Raw genomic sequence first — 23,976 nt, forward strand, 5'->3', positions numbered from 1 at the left:
TTGTTCCAGCCCGTGCTGAATCCACTCCTATATGCAAGTTCTTTGTGACCTTGATGGTCTTCTGTCTAGGGCCATCAAGGTTGGCATAGCAACTGGGCAGGGCTCCTGCGTATGTGCTGCTATGCTCAAGGGATTATGGTTGCCCTGTATCAAACCTTCCCCATTTTGTAGTCCTTCCTTCATGGAGTAAAATAAAAGTGGAACGGTACAGAACCGATGTATGGTTGATTTTCTAGGAATTTATAACAGAAACGTAGCGTATGTAGTGTGTGAATGTGTGTGTCAAGTTTGTACAAACTGAATGAGTGGGGGGGGGGTGTTTCCCGCGACAAAAGGACAGAAGGCTGTTAACATATGCAACTTTCCTCAGAAACAATTTTTCCCCTGGTTATTTTGCTGGAATGAAAATCAGGTGTTTTACAAAACATGTGTGTTGCCTGCCCAGCCCTAAGGTACCTCAAAGTTACCATTTCCCATTCTACCCTCCCCAACTACCACCCCTAGATATGGAATGTTTCAGAGGCACCTCCTTAATCCAATCCATGCATTGAATTTCCTCAAGTTCAAAATCACCATTTTCAAATTTTGTTCGGCAACCAAGCTACTGAGTAGGCATTTTTGAAGCTACAGTGGTGCCTCGCAAGACGAAAAGAATCCGTTCCGTGAGTCTCTTCGTCTAGCGGTTTTTTCGTCTTGCAAAGCAAGCCCATTAGCGGATTAGCGCTATTAGCGGTTTAGCGGCTATTAAAGGCTTAAGGGATTAGCGGATTAGCTGCTAAAAGGCTATTAGCAGTTTAGTGCCTTAGAAAAAGGGGGTGGGGAGCGGAAATAAAACCCCAGGAATCGCAAGACATTTTCGTCTTGCGAAGCAAGCCCATAGAGAAGTTCGTCCTGCGAAGCACCTCCAAAACGGAAAACCCTTTCGTCTAGCAGGTTTTCCGTCTTGCGAGGCATTCGTCTTGCAGGGCACCACTGTACTACTTGATTTATCTTTCTTTGTAATACTGCTACGACCTTAAAAAAATTAGACCACTCCACATCTGTCTAAAGTCCTTTGCAGAGATTCAGTTTTTAGTACGTGGAGTAAAAGTATGGCTGCGGCATCTTTGAAAAAGCACCTTTCCTCAAGGTTTTCACTGCTGCTGCTCAGATTGCATTTCCTCAGCACTGTATTTTCCATCTGGGAAATAAAGACTCTTATCCCATGGAATTCATATCCTACAAGTGCAGCTGGCATACGGTTGCGTTCAGTTGTAATAAGCACCTATTGCTGTAATACGAATAGTGAGCAATACACCTCCACCCAAAATGCAAACATAATGTTGAGACTTTAAAACATTTTAAATGCTCATTTGTATCACATCTGATGTATTTCAGAGACTTGTGCACACACAACATTTAGACATTCTATTTATCAAAGTGATTATGAATTAGACTAGAGCCATTAATAGAGTTTTATTTAAAATAATTTAGCAATTTCCTTCTTATATACATAATTGCATATAACGTACAACATGTACAGTACTGTACACATACACAGTGCCCAGCAATCCAGCAATTTGTGTATTGTATGTAGGATGGGGTGAGGAGGGGAGAATTCAGGAATCAATGATAGCCAGTTAGTCATTTCTCACTATGATCATGTCATTTCAACTAACTACTGAGAAAAGTAAACAATATGGGGAGGGGGGAGACAAAAATGTGCAGGAAATAAACAATGCAACAAAGGAATAAAGGTATTATGACAAATCACTCATCCAAAAGACCACTTTCCCTCTCCATGTGAATGCATGGCTTAAAAAGAGTACTTTCCATATTTTCAATGGCTAGTTAACTCTCACAAGCTCTAACACAGATGCTCTTTTCACTCTACGCTCTCAAGGACCAGCCTGACACTATACTTTGCTTGAGAACAGGTATGCTTTTCTCCTTTCCTTCTCACTTTTAGTGTGGGTCTGTTGCAAAATTGTCACACTCTCTTTAGGCTTTTGGAGTAGTTAGGGGTTCTTTTACTCTTTAGATCAAGGTGTGTATGTATGCTGCCTGCTTATATTGTATTTTTACTGCCTTAAGCAGCTTCTTTATACCATATCACTTTCATTTCTAGTAAGCAATATTTTTTTTAATTCCTCTTGGGTGCTAATTTCTTGGGGCATAAAGATAAGGGTAAACACATACTCATAATGGGCACATGTTGTATCTCCAAAAAATACACTGAACTTCTTGTAGTGTGGAATACATGTGAGAGCTGGATATGCATGTGGGTTCAGACACAGACCTTGTAGCCACATTTCCATGGATGCTGAAGGTATACCTCTACTTTGTGTATTTTCCTGCTCCCTCCTGTACTGGACAAGTATAAGCTACTAGGTACACAGATGTTGCAGTGGTATATATGACCTGTCAGGACAGCAGGATCGGGATTGCTGAACTATTTACAGAAAATACTGTACACAATTTCACGTGGCTATATTCAAAATTTTCAAGCTTCAAAGTTTGCTCCTTTCATAGCTAAAATAAATTAGAATCCAATTGTATAATATTTAAAAGCGAAGAATCTGGGAATGTTTTATATAAAACTATTTGGGACTGTATATACCTGATCTCACTGCAAATTAGCTCACTATACCAAACACTGTTCAAGAAAAAAAAAGGGGGGGGGGGTATGATTTCATATAACGTATGTTCTTGACAGTCATTTTTTTAAATAACAGGTACAAGACACTGATACAAATCAATAAAATAAAGTATAGTAACATATATTTAAAAATGGATGTAAATGAAGATCCAATACGCCTGTTCTATGTCCACTACTTTATCTTCAGATTGCTGGCCCAATTCTTCCCATTTAAGCAGCACTATCAAAAAAGGCAATTAATGCTTTTTGATCATAACTTCCCAAAATTTCCAGGAGAAGGGGAACTTTCGTTTTCACATTAGTACCTTTGAATTTAAATTTATCTATGAAGAGATCTGTAATCATACCTGGAAGAAAAAATGCAAACACTTATTATTTTGACAAATTGGTGTTTCCTTTTAAATCGAGAAAAGTAACATTTATGATAGAAGACTTTGGATATTTAGAGGCAGTGTTAATAACAAATATTTATTTTAGAATGCTTTGCAACACATGCAGCATGTGGTAAAATATCTAGTGAAATGGAGCTGGGTGTCAGAAATCTGAGTGAAATCAAGAGTAATATAGAACAAATGAAATCAACTTTTTTGTTTACTTCAAGACAAGGTGTTCAGTAGCCAATATTCCCATAGGTTTATTGGTACATCTCTGTGAATCAGCAGTCCTTGCTACATTTATTTTTATTAAAATCTGTCTCTATAATCTATAATTGTGCCTCTGTAGTGCCAAAGGAGAAACACATATTTAAAGGAAATACACATATGTGTTTCTCCTTTGGCACTACAGAGGCACAATAATACTATAGAATTAAAATTACGCACATAAATTCATTGACACAGTCATTCAGAGTCAGTGTGCAATTTGCTATCTGGGCTTTTGCAATCATTTTCATTCAGGATAAGATCCATATATGAAATATATGCATTATTATTGGTGTTCTGATTCCTCCTTAGAAATGAAAGGTAAAGGAGATTGTACTAAAATCATGTGCACATCAGAGCTTTTGCACATGAAGTCTCTGATGTTGTACAGAACTACCACCCTAGAAACAGACCTCTCTTTTCACAAGATAAGATTTAACAAGAATGGAAAAACAATACTACAGAAAATTAGGAAAACTGTGTTAATGAACCAACCATAAAGTCTTTCAAGAGATGTAGGTTGTTTTTTGTGTTCTTTGAGCAGCTCCTCTGCCTCCTCCAAAATGCTGCGGTACTCTGGAATCAGGAAGTCTGTATTTCCTTCATGAGCCTGCAATTCCTTAAATGGATGTTAATAAAATGTTAAGACAATTACAAACCCTCTAAACCTGACAGAAAAGTTGAACATTGGGAGCTTAAAGATGCATGGCTACACAATGACATAGAAAAGAAATAGGCTAGATTGTCGCCAGCTTTTAGCCCAGGTAATGTTCATAATCCTTTGCTAAGAGCCTCCATCTTTAGCCAACAAAGAGGATTTCCTTCTATTACTATCCTTTGCTACAACACTTAAATAAAAATCAACTATCCACAAAAGCATATTCAAATTCCTTTCTGTACAGTTCAATATAATTTATATCTGCATGCTATTACTTATATGGTTTATAGTACTTGTGTGCAGGAAAAAAATGTCCCATTTGGCCTCTTCTATGGGGACCGGTAACTCCCATAATCTCTGAACACTGACCATTCTGGCTGGGGTTGATGGGAGTTGAGAATCCGAAAGGTTCCCCATCCCTGATCTAGAAGTAGATTTGGTCTACATGAGGGTGAGCAAATACCGTATTTTTCACCCTATAGGGTGCACTGGCCCATAGGACGCACCTCCTTTTTTTGGGGGGAAATGAATAAAAAAAATATATTCCCCCCCCCAGCCATGGGGCTGGGGAAGCCCGAGCTTCCCCCAACCCCAGCCCCCAGAACAGGCTGCTGCCCGCAAGCATTGCGAGCCCGCAGGAACTCCCGCCAGGCTCGCAAGGCTTGCGGACACCTGCGCGAAGCACGGGGCTTGCGGATAGCTTCCTGAAGCCTGCATTCGCCCCATAGGACGCACACACATTTCCCCTTCATTTTTGGAGGGGGAAAAGTGCGTCCTATAGAGCGAAAAATACGGTAGATTTCATGTCCCGATAGGACCAAAGTGCTACTGGTTGGAAGTTCAGCTGATCTAAGTATGATTATTAATCTTGGGTTCCTTAAAACGCTCCTTAATAGAGTTCAAAAGTATCACACAAACATGAAAAACCACTACACAGTCCCTCCATAGTACTTGTAATTTTGCAACCACCAAAAGACTTACTTTTAAAGCATCCAACAGTTCAACCTTTTTAGCCAGCATTAGCTGATATTCTAATTTTGGGTGGATTAGCTTTAAGGTGTGGTTCACAGATACTTCATTTATATCTAGAAGATCACCACAAGAAAGCAACTCGTTAGTTTGTTAACTTTTATGCATTTCTAAGTATCCCAAGAAGAAGAGAATTAAGAATTCTTACCACATGATATATTGAGATTAATTTTCCTTTTAGTAGCTTCTTTAGAGAGCACATCCTTTAGAATGGATATTGTGGATATATTGTCAGATTTGAAGTAGCCCTCGCCTTTCCTATAAAGAAGATGTTAGAAATTAACAACTGGTAAAAACTGTGCCAGCCTTTACTTCCTACAAGGTTCAGACTCGTCCAGTGATATTAAAAATACACAATCCCATCTTTCTAGTTTCTCCTCATAGACTTCCACTATAAGTACCCTGACTTATATTTGGAGGACTGAGCAGAATTATACTAATTCTAAACAGTTTAAATAGTAAGCTGTTGAATGTATCTTTAGTAGTTTCTCAGTCTTACCCTAGAAACCTAAGACAACTCTCACTCACAAAGGTAAGGAACCTGTGACCCTCTAGATGTTGTATACTCAAAAGTTCTATAGAATTCAAAGGGGCTTATTACTAGGTAAGTGAGATTACAATTGCAGCCTAAAGATTTTTAGGGCTAAGTTGTATATAAAAAAGGAAATGTCAGAGATAACGTAAGTGAAAAGAAAAAGCTGGACGTTTTTGATTGCAATGTCCTGAACAAGCATGCTTTACTGGGATCTACTTTTCAGCATTTTATATATTGCCTTTCAAACGAAACCAGCATGTTTCAGGAACTGTGTTTCATTTTACCGGTAAGTACATTCAAGTTGTGTATCCAAAAAGGTGTTCTGAAAGTAGAAGCTGACACTCTCCCCCACTGGTGTCTTGTCGGGAACTTCAGGCAAGCAAAACACCACCCAAGAGTGAACTTCAGCAAAGCTGAACTGGCCTTTGAGGGTTAGTGTATTCATGGGTCTGAATAAAATAAAATAAAAGCATTTTGTTACAAAAGAGTATCTACCATCAGAAACAAAGGCTACTATCTAATGGTACAGCAAAACAATGTGAGGTTTCTTTGGCTTGATCTGTGAGAGCCATAACCTTCAAGAACTAACTTGGAATGTCAATCTTTATACTTTTTGCATTTTGCTAAGTTTTAGCAGGAAAATGTTCTCCCTACAAAGATAACACCCAACATCTACACAAATTCCCATGAGCAGGATCCAGGAGATCCATCAAATCAACCACCTTACTCCGATGGAAGTAACTCCTTAGTTTGAGAAAACTCCTCTAAATCCAAACCCTGTATTTTTATTGTAGATGCTGCAGGCGTGCTTCTGGGTTCTACTAAGCACTGCCTGGAAATGCAATCAAATCCTCTATTCAAATTTAAACAAGCCAGTTGTTCTCAAAAATACCTGTCACGATCAATACAATGCGTCCTCTGATGAAGTGAAAGTGGCTTAATCTGATACTGCCGAACTTGACAGGTTTTTGGTTGAACTCTTGGAGTTACATACGCTTGCAGAGTCCCATACCGACCTTCAATTGATAGAATCTGTCCAAGGAAGGGGGGAAAGAAAGGGGAACTAACTTTCATTTTTGATGACTTCATAATTACCAGTTCTAGCAGATGGGTACCACCTTTATCCAGCAAAACACAAAGACATTTTCAAAACATCTATTTAACCATCAGTAAACTACTAAAATTAAATCCAAAAGCAGTCCCAATGAATTCAGTGAGCTTCTTCTAGGTAGCCGGCAGCCTTAACAACCGTCACATCCAACTTTATCTCAGACTAACACTGGAAAAATGCCATGTAGAAGGCTTACGACTCCTATGGTGTGAGCATTTTAAAGTGTGCTTCATGCGTTTCTGTTATCTCACTGGTAGATCTGAGTGCTATTCATCTTTCCTCTGCAAAAAAGAAAGCAATCAGCAAGCCTCAAACTTCACTCCCTCTCTTCAACTAGAGGAGGGTTGATTGAATCACAACAGCTTAGAGGTGGAGCTGCAGCCTGCATTGTCATTCATGTAAACTGTACTAAAAGAGGCTTTAGAATTTATACTTTAGTGTCACCATAATCACATCTGCAATCTCCCTAAATGAAGATGTAAAACTAAACCATTCTATTGATTTTGTTAAAATTTATCTTGAAATCACTGTGTTCTCAACTCCATTTTCATCTGAAATGTGAATACTGAAAACTTATTCAGAGCACTTTTCATTCTAACACTACTGTATTACCCATACTATCAGGGAACTGCCAGCAGTGCCGGAGGGAGAGAGCAAAATCCAGAGGGATTCCGGAGAGCGTCCCGGGATTGGGAGAGGCAGCCCATCTTCTGGGGAAGAGAATCAGCGTAGCACCAGTGGAGAAGGGGGGCAGATGGGGGACGCGTCGAGGCGGTCCCATGACTCCTTGCCGGGGACCAGCGGAGAGAGTAGAGGTCCTCCGCTGCCTATGCCCTCCTTGCGCAGAAGGCTTTCGCGCAGAGAGAGTAGGAGAAGACTAGGAGTCAAAGAGCTCCTTTGCTGGAAGAAGTTTAAGAAACGGCCACTGACGGATTCTGCCAGCGATTGAGACAGCCACGGGTGAGTGGCTGTCCGGACAGAAAAGGTTCACTCAGGCAATCCAGCCAGGTGTTTGCACCGGCTTATGCATGAGCAACCCCTAGAACCATTACACATACCTTCCTGAGAATTTTATTAACCTCAGTTTCTGGCAAACAGCCTACACTTGGCTAATATATCTTATAAAGAACTAGGGAACTTTGTGACAATTCACCCACACCATTATAAAATGGGAGTATGGTACTTTCAGAGGTCATCTTGGTATCTCTCACTGCACTGAAAGGAGATTAAACTTTCAATAATCTATTTTTAATACATGTTCAAATTATTTTATTCTTATTACAAATTGGTAGGGGACTTTTTGTTGTGTGAAGCAATTCATACACTCAATAAACCTATCCAATGGGCTAAACCTTATTTCTAAAAATACAAATTTATCACAAACTATCCTATAGTGCAATCCAATGTATATCTACTCGGTCCTCTGGGCTTCATCTAGGTACAAGGGTACAGGATTGCATTCAAAGACTTCCATTTTATACCTCATTGTTTAGTAGCTTATAACAGGACATCATGGTAAACAATTTCTCTCCACACCACAACAGTCTTTAATTGAAAATAGAAATATACTGTAATTCATGAATCAAAACAATCAATACTTGTTTCTGTCTTCTTTTAAATAGAAAAATCATTAATCTCTGTTTTCACAGATGTTCCTACCCAGGATCTTTACCCCCACTGCTGCTCTTTGGATAGGTTTTAAAGTTCACACACTCAACGAACATGTTTAATCATAATTTATATTTAAAATATATAAGCATTCCTATATTTTACCTTAAGCTCCAACCTTGTGGTATTTACTTGACAGCGATATGTGGCAAGGAGGAAGTTGCCATTTGGCTGTGGAACATGAAGATTGTGAAATAACATACTGAGAAACAGCAATAAAGTCTCATTTTTAAATTTTATTTACAACTAAAGCAGTTTAAGTCATTTTCTACAAGAATCAGTAGAACGTTTTCTGTATGCTTACAATATAGGCATATGTATCGTTACTCAAAAATAAATCCCACTGAGTTCAATGGATTTATTCCCATTAAGTAAAGGCTTGCAGCCTTACTTACAAATTTTAAAAGAAAACTAGGAAAGTTGTTCTAAAAATTGTTTTTTTTTAAAAAAAAACCTAGGCACCCTGCGCTCTACGTGAGAAAGGAAGAATAAACAAACAAACAAACAAACAAACAAATAAAGTAGCAACAACAATTACCATCATCATCTTAACTCTCTGCAATATGAATTCAGCACCATAGCAGAAAACCTATAGCTGGATGCTCATTGAGTGAAAAAGTTACAAAAATGTTAAAATCATAAAGGTCTGATATAATAAATTAGGTTGCAATCTTATGCAAGTTTACATGGAACCAAGCACCATTTGACACAACTGGCCTTACTTACAAGTGAGCATACATAGGATTGCTTAAATCCTAGGCATGTTTATTATTTAGTAAGGGATTTTTATCCCACTCTTCAGAAATGTCCTCTCTGTCAGCTTCAACAATTAAACTTCACTAGAACACACTCCATGAAATTAAAAGCTGATATTCAGCTTAAGCGTTTGGAACTATGTAGAAAAGATCTGGCATTTTACATACCTCTGATTCGCAGTCAACAACACTAACCACAGCTGAATTTTTATCCACATCCTTTAGATCTATTGGAACATCACACTATGGAGAGAAACAGTAGCAGGTAATACGAAAGGTCAACATGCGGGTGTTTCAAATATACTTTCTCAATTTACATAAGTTATCTTCCCTGAGAAATTTTACAGGAAAAATATTATTATGGTAAAAATATGTATTAGGTAACCATCCATCTCATGGAACACTTCAGAACTCAAAAATGATGCACACAGTAGTAAAGAAAAGGTGTATATGATGTAAAAGCACAAAAAGGAGCCAGTTTCAAAAAAGGAATTGACTGTCATCAAAACAAGTCCAAACCACACAGATTACTAGCAAATGCTTAGTGCAGATATAGTTTGAAATCCTAATCGTATTGTTCCCTTGGAAGTAAATGGGTGGGATAAAAGCATGTATTAGTGGTGCATGATTGTAGCCAAAGAGCACAATCCGAAGAAAGTTAAGTGCATCCAGATCTCACTGAAAAATATTTTAAACATCCTTATGGTGTACTCAACTTTCTGCACATTGCACCGATAACTTCAGCATGTGTCCTTGAAAAGTTAGTGCTTGTGTTGACTTCTACATAGCCTGAAGGGAATGAGCCCATCTCACCCAGTTACAGTCATTCTGCACAAGTGCAAGTTTCAGAGAAAAGTTAGTGCATACTATTAAATGGTATTCTACTTAGTGAAATTATCTAATTTAATATAAAAACAAGCTAACACATCTTTAATTTTAAAAATAAAATCAAAGTTTCCAAATACCCAAGTCTACAAAGTTATTCTAAATAATGTCTCACCTGAAGCAAGACAGTATCAATTGCTGCCTGGACTTCTAAAATAAGGCTGTAGCTTGCATCATCTCTATTTAATGTAAACTTATCATTTATGCTGAAGGTTGGGACTGCTGACACAGCAGTGCTGGACTGAGAGGACTGCTGGTATTTTTCACGTTCATGAAGTACCTTGATCTGTAGCTGTTCCAATTCATTCCTATGGCAAACAACAGAATGGTAGGCTAAAAAAGCTGCTCTAGATAACAAACTGATGCCTGGAAAACAGTTTTTATCTTGATATTTTCCATCTAGACTGAAAAAAATGTTTTCAGAAATAATTCCACAAATACTGGATATAAATGTATTATCAAAGTCCTGGTCCTAAAAAAAATATTCAGATGAAAAGTGCATAATAGGGTTAAAGCAACAGAACTTCATTTTCTATATTTTTTTCCTAATGCTTGTTTTCCTTTACTTCCTTACTTTGACACCATCTTTCAAAAATTGTTCAAGTCAGTGGACAGAACAAATATGTTTTGGTAACATCTGTTCAGTTCTACAGCTTACTAAAATTTATCTGAGGTAACAATTTTTTGATTTTTTTGCTTTATTTAAAAAACAGGGTCCCTTCCTATGAAATGTCACAAAGGGATCAAGAAGCCCAGTCCCAGTAGAATGTCAGTTCACAGGTCTCCACTAACTTACCAAACTGGCACTGCAACTTATATACTATCTATTTTAAGTCTGAAAAAGGCAGAAAGCATCTCTTTCAGTACATCCACATAGTAGCAATTTTGCACTAGAAGGGTGAAAATTACAGGGATGCTTACAGGAAACCAAACAATGTAATGAAATGCACATAGCTGAAACTATGATACTATTAATGAATTGCTGTACTATCACAAAGATTCTACTGGAAATGTTGTAAGTTAACTGATGTATAGTTATAACCCAGCAGGTAAGGTTAAATATCTGCTCCGGATATGCACCAGCATAAGGCAAAGATTGCTATAGTATTTTCTCTTTTGCATTGTAATAAAACAATTCATTACCTTAAGGACAAAACCTTGTTCTGCATTTCATGAGTCATCTTTAAGCCATCCCCTGATCCACATTCTCTGTGGGTAGGCTCTGTAGTCAGTCCTGACACCCACCCTAAAAGGAAGATATGAACAATTATGAAAAAGTTTTCCAGATGGGTTATGAAGGTAACACTGTCAGAGGCTCTAACCAGGATCCTTAGGGTCTGAAACTAAGAACCAGCACAGTGAACTATCATAGAAACCTGGAATAGCTCAGTTGGTAGAGTACAAGGCTCTTAATCTCAGGGTTGTGGGTTCGAGCCCCATGTTGGGGAAAAGATTACAGCATTGCAGGGGGTTGGACTAGATGACCCTCGTAGTCCCTTCCAGTTCTGCAATTCTATAATTCTATGGACTGTTCATATGCAGGGATAAAAATCTCCATCAAGTTGAAAAGGACATACAACACCAGCAACTGGTATGCAGATGAAGCCCCTTCAATGGCCCCAGCCCTGGTCAGCAGAGCACTATACTATCTGATTGCTGTGCATCCAGGGCCCAGATTCAGGGAATATGAACCAGAGAACACATTCTATGACTCCATTGTTATTTTTTAAAAAAAATCCTGTTAAATGTATAAAAATTCCAGATATTTAGAAACATTTTAAAAAATAACCTGAATATGTTGATGTTATGATCTCATCATAGCCCTCTTTCCCAACACAGCCACCTTGAACAGATGTGACACTTTCTGACAAGGCCTAAAAATAAGACAGAAGAAGACTTGAAGCATAATACGTGTGTTAGATTCTATTTAATTTTTAAAAATGGTATCCGTTGAGAAAAAAATATACTGTATTTTTCCATCTATAAGACGCCCCCATGTATAAGACCTTGTATCTTTTCTGGGACTCCAAATTCTCTCAAGGGACAGTAAGAATAGCCTAACATGACTGTTACATGCAGAGATCTGTCCCACCTGCTTCTGATTGCATTCTTGTGAGATATAAATGCCTGGTGCACTTCCTAGAAACTTATTATTTTAACTGTCCAGGGATAGGTTCTTAGGGCACACTTATACAGCTACCTTGCTGAAGATATGCAAGTCTGTACCTGGTCAGTGCATGGGCAGAAGAGCTGGAAACCCAGGTGTCCAGCTTTAAGTTCCATGCTGGTAGAAAAGTGAAATTTAAGCCTACTAAATAAAAGAAAAATACTTCCCAGCTCTTCTGTTAGCATAATAGGAAGCATCACAATGGGACTTTACATAATTCTCAGCACCACTTGTGGCTCTTCTCCTCTCCTGGGAATAATTTTATGACTCTGCATTGTTCAGCAGAAAGAGTAGAGGGGGAATAAGAGGAGGGTTTGAGGATCTCTCTCTAGATATGCAAGCTTCAGCTCTGCTGCAGTGCTGCATCACAGCCTGAATCTCTGATATTTATATATTTCTATTAGTTTCTGAAATATTACATTGGGCATCACCCTGTACCTGTGGGATCCTGGACATAGACATGTGCAGTTTTGTCCCAGTCTCTCTATTCCAGGGCTGGAAAATCTGTTGCTCTTCAGATGTCCTTGGACTCCAGTTCCCATCAGTCCAAGCCAGCATGGCCAACAGATAGAAATTATAGTATTTGTAGTCCAAAATAATCTGAAGGGCCTCAGGTCCCCTATCCTAACATTGGCATTCAGTCTTTACCATACTTGCTAGTAACACATATGGCTCAATATATGTGAAAGCAATAATTGACAGAATTTTGTATAAAAGAAAGTATACTAAGAAAATTTCCTTCTCCATAAAGTAGTCATTAATAAACTTACATATTCATATCTAAGGATAGGGCTTTTTGCATATTCAAAGTTATAGATTTCTAACATTCCATCATCACGACCGATGATCAATTCTTTAACTCCATCTCCCAAAATATCAAAGCTATCCATACATAAGATGCCTGAAAAACAGAACAGGAAGCATGTATCTACATCCAACTGACTAATCATATCATCTTGTAAATCTCACATGCAATTAAGGAACCTAGGAAACTTTCTTAATTATACAGAGTCTGGTCATTTATCCATCTAACTCAGTACAGACTGGTAGCAGCTCTTCAGGGTTTCAGACAGGAGGCATTCCCAGGCCTACCAGGAGATGGCAGGGAATGAACTAAAAACCTTTTTCAAACCAAGCAGATGCTGTACCACCGAGCTATTGTCCTTCCCCTTTAACTAAATAAATAGAACTCTGCTAAGAACTATCACCCAATACAGGATGAAATCAACTGGAATTACTGCATTATTACTAAGTTCTTAAAAGCAGAATGTTAAAATTTATCTATGAGAAACTATTACATGTTAGGTGGGATTATTGTCTGATAGATGGGTATTTCACTCCAGTAATAATAAAGTACAGAATTTATAGAAACAACCCCAAACTGAATACTAACATAAGGCATTGTTGGTTGGTTATTCTCTTCATGGATATACCACACCTGCCATTTGTATACTTGCGCATATAGCAGGATATGTCTGCCACAAAAATGGTAAAACTGGTCACACACTATTATTATTAGTTTGAAATCTGATGTCATATTAGAATGTTTAATGTCTGCAAAGCACGGCATTGAAGTTTGGAAAAATAAACATGCAGTCCTCCAAAATAAGTCCTATCTAGAGTTCAAACCAAAGTTTCAGAAGAGGGCTGAAGAACCATTTCCCAACAGTCCAAAACTGACCAGTGGGATGATCAAGAAAGCACACACCAGCTCCTTCTCATCCTCCCACTACTAATCCATGTAATTACACAATTAAGAAATACTCGCAGAAGAATATCTTTCATGTCAGTGCAGTGTTTGTTGACCATTGTTTCCATGCTGAAGTTACACAAATCTAGAGCATCAATTTATTAATCAGAATCACATTTGCATGCAGTTGTGTTAATCTGTAGCAGCTTTACCATCCCCTAGGTCGCCGGAGTACTGTTTCTGCTTTTAAGTGTCCTTCTGCATTCTTGTCCTTTCTTCCTTTCTTGTTTACTTCTCTGGTGGGAGCCCACAATCAAGAACAAGACTGATTGCATGTTAAAAACCGTAATCAGACTTGCTTCATTTGTATTTTTAATTTTCTCACCAAATTCTAATCAAGAAATAAGCGGGGAAGCTGGCTGTAAACTTTTCCATTTGAACCAGGTGCACGTGGACAAGGTCAACAGGCCTGGCAGATCTCATTGTTTGTAACCATGTACTTTTTGCAGTTTGAAAACCTTATCTTCCAAACATAGCATTGGTACATACTCTCTCACATACACACTCACACAAAGTCCCCACTCAGCAAGTGATGAAGTGGGGAGAGCATCTTTTCTTCCTTCAGGCGGGCATAATGTCCTTTCTCTCTGAACCAGATGCCAGCTACACTGGCACAGCCATGTCCACATTCCCCAATAAAAACATGGCCAAAATAATATATGCTATGAATGACATGCAGGAAAAGAGAAGGACAGATGTTGGGATTGTTTTTGGCACACCCTGATATGAATGAGTAAAATGGAGGGGACAACATACACAGTCCAGGCAGAAAACATAAACATTGAAGTCCATGTTTGAATTGATGGTAACCGTAATTGTTTTTGAGAGTTGACAGTGGATGTGATATTTCTTATAAGTTATTTTATACAAATGCAATATGCAAACCACAGAACTAAAGGGAGCTATTTCTCACTGTGCCTGATGTGAATAACTATGATCTAGCGGGAAACTCTGAAGACACCTACCACCTCTTTTTTTCTCATTTTCAATTTTCCACTTTTCTATTGGAGAAACACCAGAGATCTCTACTAGGCCAATTTTACCATCAGATGTCCCAAACAGAACTTCTTCACCAGAGTCACCTAAGAAAATAAATTAAAAGTAGGATTAGTTTTGAATAGGCTTCCATTTAACATTAGATTCAGTCCACTAAGATTCTCTATATCACACTAGCTCAAACTGAGTTCGAGGGCAGGAAGGAAGAGTTGCTTAGGTATGTTCCAGCTCCATCACTATGAATAGAGGCCCCCTTTGGCAATCTTCCAGTTTTGAGTGCTTGTTCTTGATGCTTGGGATATAATGGTGATTCTGTTGGTGTACTGCCTACCCTACTGCCCAACAGCCTCCTAATAGTAATACTAGGACTGGGTATCAAGTCCTAGGCAATATTACAGATTCTTAATTAAAATCCATGTCATGCTTTTTACTGAAATAAAATGCACCAAGAAATTCTGCTTACCACCATTTCCATTGTTCAAAGTCAGAACTGTGGGTGGACCTGGAACTTCCATTTCATACAGCAAATCTGACCCCTCAAAAAAATGAAGTAGAAACACTGTTAGTTTCAACCCTTGATTTTTTCTTTCGTTTTAATTTAGAGGGATGGGAAGGTGATGTCTTCCCTGACAGGTGGTGTAAAAGGAAAGCTTTTAAACAAGCAGCATTATTTTTCTGCCTTTAGGCTAGGATAAAACCAAGGGCCTAGCCTATCCTATCTAAACCAAAGCCATGATCTCATTGCCAAGCCTATTAACACCACTGAAAAAAAGATGTTGTTAAGAGAAGGTTGTGTGCAAGGATAATCCACTCAAGTGACGCCGAAACAAAACCCCACACATATACTAAGTGGAAGAATAGAAGCTTTACCACCCCACCCCGTGCACCATCCCTACCCGACCCTCTTTCCTTCCCAACCTTATACTGCATGCAACACTAACGTCTCGCAACAAATGAAACTGATCTGTAGAAAACACAACCTGAAAAAAGAGACAATGCAGTACTTTTGTAAACTGAGAAATCTTTAATAAAAATTATTTTTAAAAATATTTTAAAAACCAAGGGCATGAAAGTGTATTGATATGGAATAGAAACAGAAAATACTAGACAAACAGTCAGATATTATATAAAGTCACTTATTAAGATTCCAAACAAAGCATCAAGAATAATGCAGGAGTCCAGAGCTTCAGAAAACTAGGCTTCTGCTAAGGACAAGGGGGAAAGCTGTTGGAAGGATGTAATTCCAGGGATCATAGAACTCCTAAAAGGCATATAGGAATATAGGAAGAATATAGGAAGAAGAAATTAACTGGCCCAATTCAGTCATGAAAGGAAAGAAGGACTTCCAGGCAGCCCCATAAGTGACAGTTTTGAGGCTCAACTATGCAAATTGGAGTTTACCAGTTATCAGATGAACTGCACCAATAGGATTTTTAAATGGGAAAAGCCTTTGAAATAAATATCCCAAAGTACAATTAAAATAATAATACACTTCTGTTTTCTCAAACAGGTGTTATCAAGGTATCTACTGCCTATTTAACAACTGCTGTTGATAAAGGCAACAATTAAAAAAGGTATACCTGCAAAACTCTAACGACTCTATCTTGACATGCCAATACTGGTGTAATGCAAGACAGCTTCTCTACTGGAAGGCAGAGAACATCATTGATTTTGTCTCCTGATAGGTAGTAATGCTGATCCTTACAGTCACAGTAATGGTTATAGACATAGCTTGCACCAAGAAAGAGATCTGATCCGGATATATGCCTAAAATGATAATAGCAATAATCAATACTATATTTCAATCACTGCCACCAAAAGTTAAAATATTTCTACTACCATTGCTGTGCACAAGCTATTATATTCTGTTAAGACTGTACAGGCACTTAGGATCAAATTAAACAAATGTTTTTAAACAGTAGTCTGTTGGACATTTTAGAGTAAGTAAAGCCACTTCCATTGGGATCAGGAGCAAAGACGCCATCTTTCCCCACTCAGCATCTTCAAGGCAAAACACCCCACCCCCAGGTCTTTAATATGTGTCTGGAAGGGGGGGGGGAGCTGCTGCTGAAGGAGATTAGAAATGTGGAAATGGCAAAAGGGTTAAATGTTCTCATTTTCCAATCACCCCCAACAGAAATATTTTTTCCCTATTTGAGCTATCATTATCCATGGTTTCCAAATGACACATAGCTTAGCCTCCTAGGTGACTAATTCAGAAGAACAAATTTGGTCTGCAATTTAAAAGGAAACTAGCAGAATAAAATGACTCTTATTTGCTTCACATCACAATAATTTTTACTTGTTTCTGTGTAATGTTGGATCTCCTGCTGGAGAAGCACAGTTTTTGATCATATTCTTATTTTATTGCTACCACATTCTAAGTGGCAATTATTTTCCAGGCATTATTTTTAGGTATTCAATCAATGCAATATTGTTTTATAAATTATATCATTAGCACATCTATACAGAGCATACATATGTTTGATTACAGGAGCATGCTTACAAAAAAGTCTTACTGCTTTTGAAATCACTGCACTATATATAGAACCTTCTTGACAAAATTTTATTTTAAAATTCTTAGGGATATTCCATCTCTTTGAGAGCTATTGTCTAAATTCTAAGTAGCTTTGATAAGCAGCAGTAATTCAGCTGAGATATAACAAAAGGCGGATTAAGAAAAGAAAAAATAGTATTCCACTGATTATGCACAGTATTAAGGCAAGGTTAATGACAGCTAGAGAGAGTCTGAAGTCTATAAAAGGCTGACACAGAAAAGAAAATAGAATCAAATCATGTTTGCCACTATATCAGTACAAAACAGTAACCAGACAGGAGGATCGAATTTGGATTTGGAAAACCCAGAATCAAACATCTGGTCGCTTATGAAGCTCATTGTGTTACCTTTGGCAAGTCATTTTCTCCCAGCCTATTCCCATGGACATTTGGGGATTAAAATACTGCTTTCAACTATTCAGAGGAAGGATGTAAGAATTAATAAAGCTTCTAAATATTTCTAGTTTAGTTCTGAATGTAAACTGGTACAAGTTAGAAGCATGTTTATTCAATTAGTTTATTGTAGAATACCATGATTCCAACCTATTTTTAGAGACAGATAATAGTTTTCCAGGAACTGAAAGATGCATAAAAGAAGTATCATTGTCCATGATGCGTACACCAATTCAACTGTTGGTAAACAAGTTCTGTAGTGATCCATAAACATGCAGATCTTGTTTGACTGAATTGTTATGTTTGGCCAGACAACATGTTTTTAAATGTTTTATCTTCTTACATTTCATCATAGAATTGTAGAGTTGGAAAGCACCCTGAGGATCATCTGGTTAAACCCCCTGCAATGCAGGAATATGCAAATGTCCCATACAGGGATCGAATCTGCAACCTTGGCATTATCAGCACCAAGTTCTAACCTACTGATTTCTGTGTCTCTTTGTACTCTGCCTTTCTTCCATTATGGAACTCAAGGTGGAATTCAAGGTGCCACACATGTGGCTTCTAGGAGGTGTCCCATTCAGGTACTGACCAACTCCAGAACAACTTAACTATAGCAAGTTGGTTGCTTCATGTGCCTTCAGACCATAACTGGGAAACAGAAAGACTAATAGTCCATCTGTTGACACTGACTAGTAGCAGCTCTCCTGAGTTAGGGGCAGGGGTCTCTCCCGGCCCTACCTGGAGATGTCAGGGATTGACCTTTGGACCTTTTGCATGAAAGGTATGAACTCAACCAGTGATCTGCAGCTTTCCCCAAATGGGATAGCTCAGTTGGAAGAGCACGAGACACTTAATCTCAAGGTTGTGGGTTCGAGCCCCACACTGCGCAAAATATTCCTGCATTGCAAGGGGTTGGACTACATGACTCTTGTGGTCCCTTCAAACTCTACAATTCTATGATTTTTACGAACAAACAAGGATAACAATGCTGCTATCATTCTTTCAACTTGCTTAAAAACTATTATTTGACTCCAACTATATAACAAAATGTATCACTTAAATTTCAATCATACGCACCAAAATTTGGTTAAAAATAAAGCAACAGATTGTACAGCACATCAGCATTTAATTAAATTATCAATACTTTATTATGTCAAACCAGCTTATGGTTTGCATCAATTACAGCAGATTAAAGTAATATGCACAACAGGTTCAGATATTACTCTGGAAAACACAGTAAGAAGATTTGATTTGTGATTTAATTTAATTATGAATCAGCTAAAGTGTTGCACTGTTTCAACCTTATCTTTCAATTAAACTGATTAGCTTTTAATGACTCAGCTAATTTCTGTGTTTTTTATTTTAATGACTTTCATTAAAGTCAGTGCTTGTGTACGCACACCGCTGAGGGCAAAATTACTGTTGCAAAAGTGCAGGATGGAAACTAGACCTTTATATAGAATCATACACAAATAAAATTTATGCTAAGATTCAAGGCAAATAAGGAGTATTAGAATACATAAAGTGATTGTTAAACAGGACACAAAAATGTAACATATACTTATTTCATTCATTAGGATAACAATTTAGCACCTAAATGACAGTAACACATCTAAGGCTACTAATGTATTTTCCAGCATACATACATAGCTTTGATGTTCTCAGTGAGGTTGGTGTTAAATGCAAGGAACTGCTTCCCTTTCTTTGTGAAACCTCTAACCTCAGACCCTGCAGCCACAAAAATTTTCTCCTGGGGTGTATTAAGAGCACCTCCCAGTTCTAGCCTTGCAATCTTTTCCCCTGGCAAGGTCTTGAATACTGGCTAAAAAAAGAAGACAGACAATGTTCAGTGCCAACGTTCACGACAAATCATAATATGATATTAGATACAAAATATATATGTATTCCACTTTGTATGCTTTTAATTATTTTATGCTATATATATATTTCAAAAAGTTAGCTATTTGTGTGATTCTACCATGAAAAGCACAAAGTTCATACACACAATTGCAAAATGTTCCAAAATCCGGCTAATAAATGCTCACAAATAAACCCAAACAAGAGCTCATACCAAAAGGTTGGCCAAATAAGAACAGTTTGCACGTTTTCTTCAACAGACACCACAGGGTTTCATCACAAGTATTTTAAGACCAAGGTCAGAGCTAAGAATGCCCTACACTAGCATCACATAAATCAAACCTTGCTTTGTGAAGTGACCCAAAGTCTGACCTCGGTGTCTTAGCTTAATGGAAGAGGGAAAATATAGAGAAATCAAGATAGCAGAGCCATAAATTATGATGGTAGATCTTTGTTTTCAAGTAACTAGCTCAATGTTATAATCAACATAACTGCTATTCAAAAAGACGCTTGAGGATTCTGCGGGGAGAAGCTTCTTCAAGAGAATTTAATCAAATTACTACAGTGAATTTGTGAGCATTACATGTATGCCTAGGGTGGTTGTATCATTTTATTTTGAAAATGTCTAGAATAAAGCACAAACATATTGGGGGGGGGGAGTTTTTCCCAAGCCAGTGCATACCATAAAGAGCTTTAAGAAGTCCATATGTTATCTGTAAATTAAGCTTCATTATCAATTAATTAATTAATTGGGGGAGAATTAATTGAAAACTACATAGAGAAGTTACCTACCACAGCTTCTCCTTTTTTCATACCAAAACAGGTAACAACACCATCATGATCTCCAATAACAACCTTAAAAGTAAAATAATAGGAAGTTATGTTTACATTAGTCATCTAAGAGTGCAAAGGAAATACATTTATATGTATTTCAGAAATCTATAGAAATACAGAACTATATCTCTGTAATCCATACTTTTCCATACTGTATCTGATATTTCAACTTGGATGTTTCCTTAATGTCTAAAACTCAGTATGCCTAAGATAAATCCTTTTCCTCTCCAAGTTGCCCTCCTTTCAGTTACTCTTTACATCCATCAATATCACCATCCTGCTTGTTGTTCAAACACAAAGCTTTGGTTTCATCTTTGAATTCTGCCTCTCCTTTATTTCCCATATTCAATCTGTCACCAAATTATGTTGCTTTCCCAATACCACAAATATTCTTTTCTTTTGGGGCTATTCTCTTTATTACCACTCTGGTTCATTTTCAAGCTATGACCTACTTTGTCAACACAACCGTCTACTCTGCAGCCTTCCCACATAACAACTCAATCTATGCACCTCTACCCAAAGATATGCTGCCAGATTTTATCCTTCTTTTGTCATTCAGAACATGCAATACCCACCCTCAAATTCCTACAGTGATTTCTGGGTTCTCACACAAATTACTTGCCTTTAATGTCTTCATCCCCAACTCAAAAAGTATAAAAAGCTTTTTGCATTCATTCTTTCCTAATTTTTATTATGTTGCATTCTTATGTTGTCTGCTCCACCATCAACACTTACATTACAAGCTTTTGAGGAGAATGGCTCTGTGACTTAGATAAAATGGTATTTTATATGATTTTGTCATCAGAGTACAATTTGTGTATATAATCATTCCCAGACAGAAATATTTCAAAGCAACAAATTTCTATACCTTCTGTGTGGCCTTGCGTCCTGATGCAGGGAGCAACTTCATGGTCTTCTGAGATGTCACTCCCACCTAATTGGGGGAGAAAACCATTTCATGATTAATGCTTCAACTCTTGCGGTATAAAATGGATTGTCATGTACCACAATACAAACAATACAAAGTGGTTATTTTAACATGATTAATATGAAAAGGTATATTAAGATTTTGTCATAAGTGTAGTGTTTCTAACAGCAAAATCAATACAAAAAAGGATCCTGTGGTAATTATGGTTGTCATAAATTGTTATAGATTATCATAAAAACACTTACTAGGGAGTAGGTGGCACCGAACACAGTGGAATTTAAATTCAAGAAAGCATGGATAGGACTGTGCCAATATTGTAGCACAAGCTTTCATTGACTGTCTTCACTTGCCACACAAACACATACACAGATATAGAAAAACCTGTCAATAGTGCCCAAGAATAATGAAGTGCAAGAAATACCGACTGTGACAATTCTATGTGAAGCTAAAATACATGTGAATACAGTGAAAAACGGTGGTTGTGTTATTACCAATTATTGCCCTTGTGTAAAATAGCTGTGTCTATCATATATCATTTTAGCTCTATATAGTGATGCATGAAAAAGAAGCTCTAATTGTGGGGCAGCAAAACTGAAAAAAAATTCACATCTGGCAACCAATGCACCCCTTTGGTTTCAGATAGTACATGAGTAGCTGAGTCTAAAAAGCCCAGGACACAAATTTTTTGCCCTCTAGCAGCTATAGTGGCTCATTTAACATCATGTAAATGTATTTTGCGTTAACTCAATTCTGACCAAACTAAGCCTTCTGATGTATATTTTGCTCTAGGGGGCTTAGTTTGGTCACAATTGAGTATCCACTTCCAGACAAATGCAATGTCTTCAGAGAAGTCATGTAAGGTTAACTGCCTTGTAAGGGTTAACCATGAATCAGGGACAGGAAGTGAATTAATACACCTTTTACCCCCTTCTCAAGTGGTATTTTATGACTGTTGTGAACAGGTTTGGGAATGGCAGAATAAATCTGATTATTTATTTATATACATTGCTGATGTGTTACTCCATCCTAGTTCTACTGAAGATATACTGATGCATCTGTTTGGAATCACTCCACCAACAATAAATATAATTTAGTTTTTTAATATTTAACAAGACTTTTAAAAGCATGTTTACAGGCAAAAACTGTTTTCTACATTCTATTATTATTATTCCATGATGGCTCCATGTTTTAATAGTAAGTTAAAACACTTTTGTCAAGCAAAGCGCAACATAACCACAGCAAACCAACAGCTGAATATCCATTTATTTCAATAAAGGGATTGAGAAGAAAGCTAAAAAATACCTGACCCACACTCTCTTCCTGACAAAAAACAAACAAACCTGTGTGACACTTAAAAGCTTGCACACTTTAATCTCAAATTAACCTCTTCTGTGACATCATTTTTCTCAATGCACCATGTTGAGAGCTGACTATGGCAGCATCCTCAATGACAGGATTACGGTGGTGGGGTTTTTTTAAAAAATAAAATAAAAACAAACAAACCCATACAACTCCTGCATCTAGAAGCCAAGGGGTTGACAGGAGGGGCGAATCTGGATGGCTATTTGCTCTTAAATCAGGTGTGGCACTCCAGATATTGTTGGACTATATAGGACAGGCATAGGCAAACTCAGCCCTCCAGATGTTTTCAGACTACAATTCCCATCATCCCTGACCACTGGTCCTGTTAGATTGGGATGATGTGTGTGGTAGTCCCAAAACATCTGGAGGGCCGAGTTTGCCTATATAGGAACACGAGTCAAACCATTAGTCCATCATCTAGCTTCATACTGTTGACCCTGACTGGCAGTGGCACTCCAAGGTCCCAGTATTTCCCAAGCCCTACCTGGAGATATGGACCATGCTGGCCCTTCTCCAACTCCCATCTAGCCTGACCCCTGGGCCTGCTGGCTGCAGAAGAGGCACCCGGAGGGCCACAGGTGAGCCGGCGGCGCTCTCGGCCCTGCCTCCTCTCCCCTGCCTTCTGGTAGGCCGGCTCCTTTGTCTTTGCCGCAAGGCCATTTAATTATTTGAAACCTGAAGAAGCTCTCCGCATCTCTATTATAGTACGAGGAGGGGCGGCAGCATCACCGGTTGAATTTCCGCCTGTGAAAGGAACACGTGTCCGCAACGGCGTCAGGGGGAGGCGAAGAATGCCGGTCTCGTTCTCGCGCGAGGCGAAGCAAGGGGGTTCGCTGACTGACACGCAATCTCGCCCACCTCCCCACCCACCCCCATCTACCTGCAGATAATCCACCCGGCTCAGGCCCAGGTCCATGGCGGCGAGCCTCCCGCGCTTCTAAGGAAAGCAAACCGTTATCCCTCTTCCCTCGTCCCGGGCGCTGTTTTTCACCACACAAACATCACCGCGAGGCCTAAAAGCTCCCGCTAGGCCCCGCGTCACCATGGTAACGCGACCGGACTACGCGCGCGCCGATGCCGGGATTCAATTGGACACAGCGTGAAGGGAGGAGGCGGGCTCCGCTTGGAACGCGCGCCCTGTGATTGAGCAAGGAACTTGCCCATCTGGTTACATATTCATCCGCCTGCGGGATTGGTGCTAAGGGTGCCT

The 23,976-nt window shown here is 38.4% G+C and overlaps 1 protein-coding gene across 4 annotated transcripts; it reads right to left on the bottom strand.

The window, feature by feature from the left end:
* Positions 1-1,440: 1,440 nt before the first annotated feature.
* Positions 1,441-23,835, bottom strand: BBS7 (Bardet-Biedl syndrome 7). Of its 4 annotated transcripts, XM_083457314.1 has the most exons (20): positions 23,647-23,835; positions 21,345-21,410; positions 20,435-20,497; positions 19,432-19,607; positions 17,738-17,803; positions 16,414-16,600; positions 15,297-15,369; positions 14,803-14,919; positions 12,858-12,988; positions 11,710-11,794; positions 11,064-11,166; positions 10,036-10,228; positions 9,204-9,278; positions 8,386-8,451; positions 6,394-6,533; positions 5,786-5,950; positions 5,115-5,224; positions 4,919-5,022; positions 3,775-3,898; positions 1,441-2,985 (listed from the first exon to the last, which is right to left on the bottom strand). In XM_083457314.1, the coding sequence occupies exons 5-20, from the start codon at positions 17,776-17,778 to the stop codon at positions 2,849-2,851; spliced, it is 1,851 nt and encodes a 616-aa protein (XP_083313440.1). In that variant the 5' UTR covers positions 17,779-17,803; positions 19,432-19,607; positions 20,435-20,497; positions 21,345-21,410; positions 23,647-23,835; the 3' UTR covers positions 1,441-2,848. The 4 variants fall into 4 exon arrangements, with proteins under 4 accessions (XP_083313440.1, XP_083313437.1, XP_083313438.1 ...); XM_083457311.1 differs by lacking the exon at positions 17,738-17,803; XM_083457312.1 differs by lacking the exons at positions 17,738-17,803; positions 23,647-23,835 and adding an exon at positions 23,251-23,530.
* Between the last annotated feature and the right edge of the window lie 141 nt (positions 23,836-23,976).

This window comes from Podarcis tiliguerta (genome assembly GCF_965153285.1).
Source record: "Podarcis tiliguerta genome assembly, chromosome: 9".
NCBI lineage: Eukaryota > Metazoa > Chordata > Lepidosauria > Squamata > Lacertidae > Podarcis > Podarcis tiliguerta.

Coding starts and splice junctions, on each gene's coding strand:
- BBS7 (XM_083457311.1), bottom strand. CDS start 23,682: ATGGACCTGGGCCTGAGCCGGGTGGATTATCTGCAG. Junction 11,795..12,857: donor CTATCCTTAGATATGAATAT/GTAAGTTTATTA, acceptor TCTTATTTTTAG/GCCTTGTCAGAAAGTGTCAC. Junction 2,986..3,774: donor ATCTCTTGAAAGACTTTATG/GTTGGTTCATTA, acceptor TTTTTCTTCCAG/GTATGATTACAGATCTCTTC.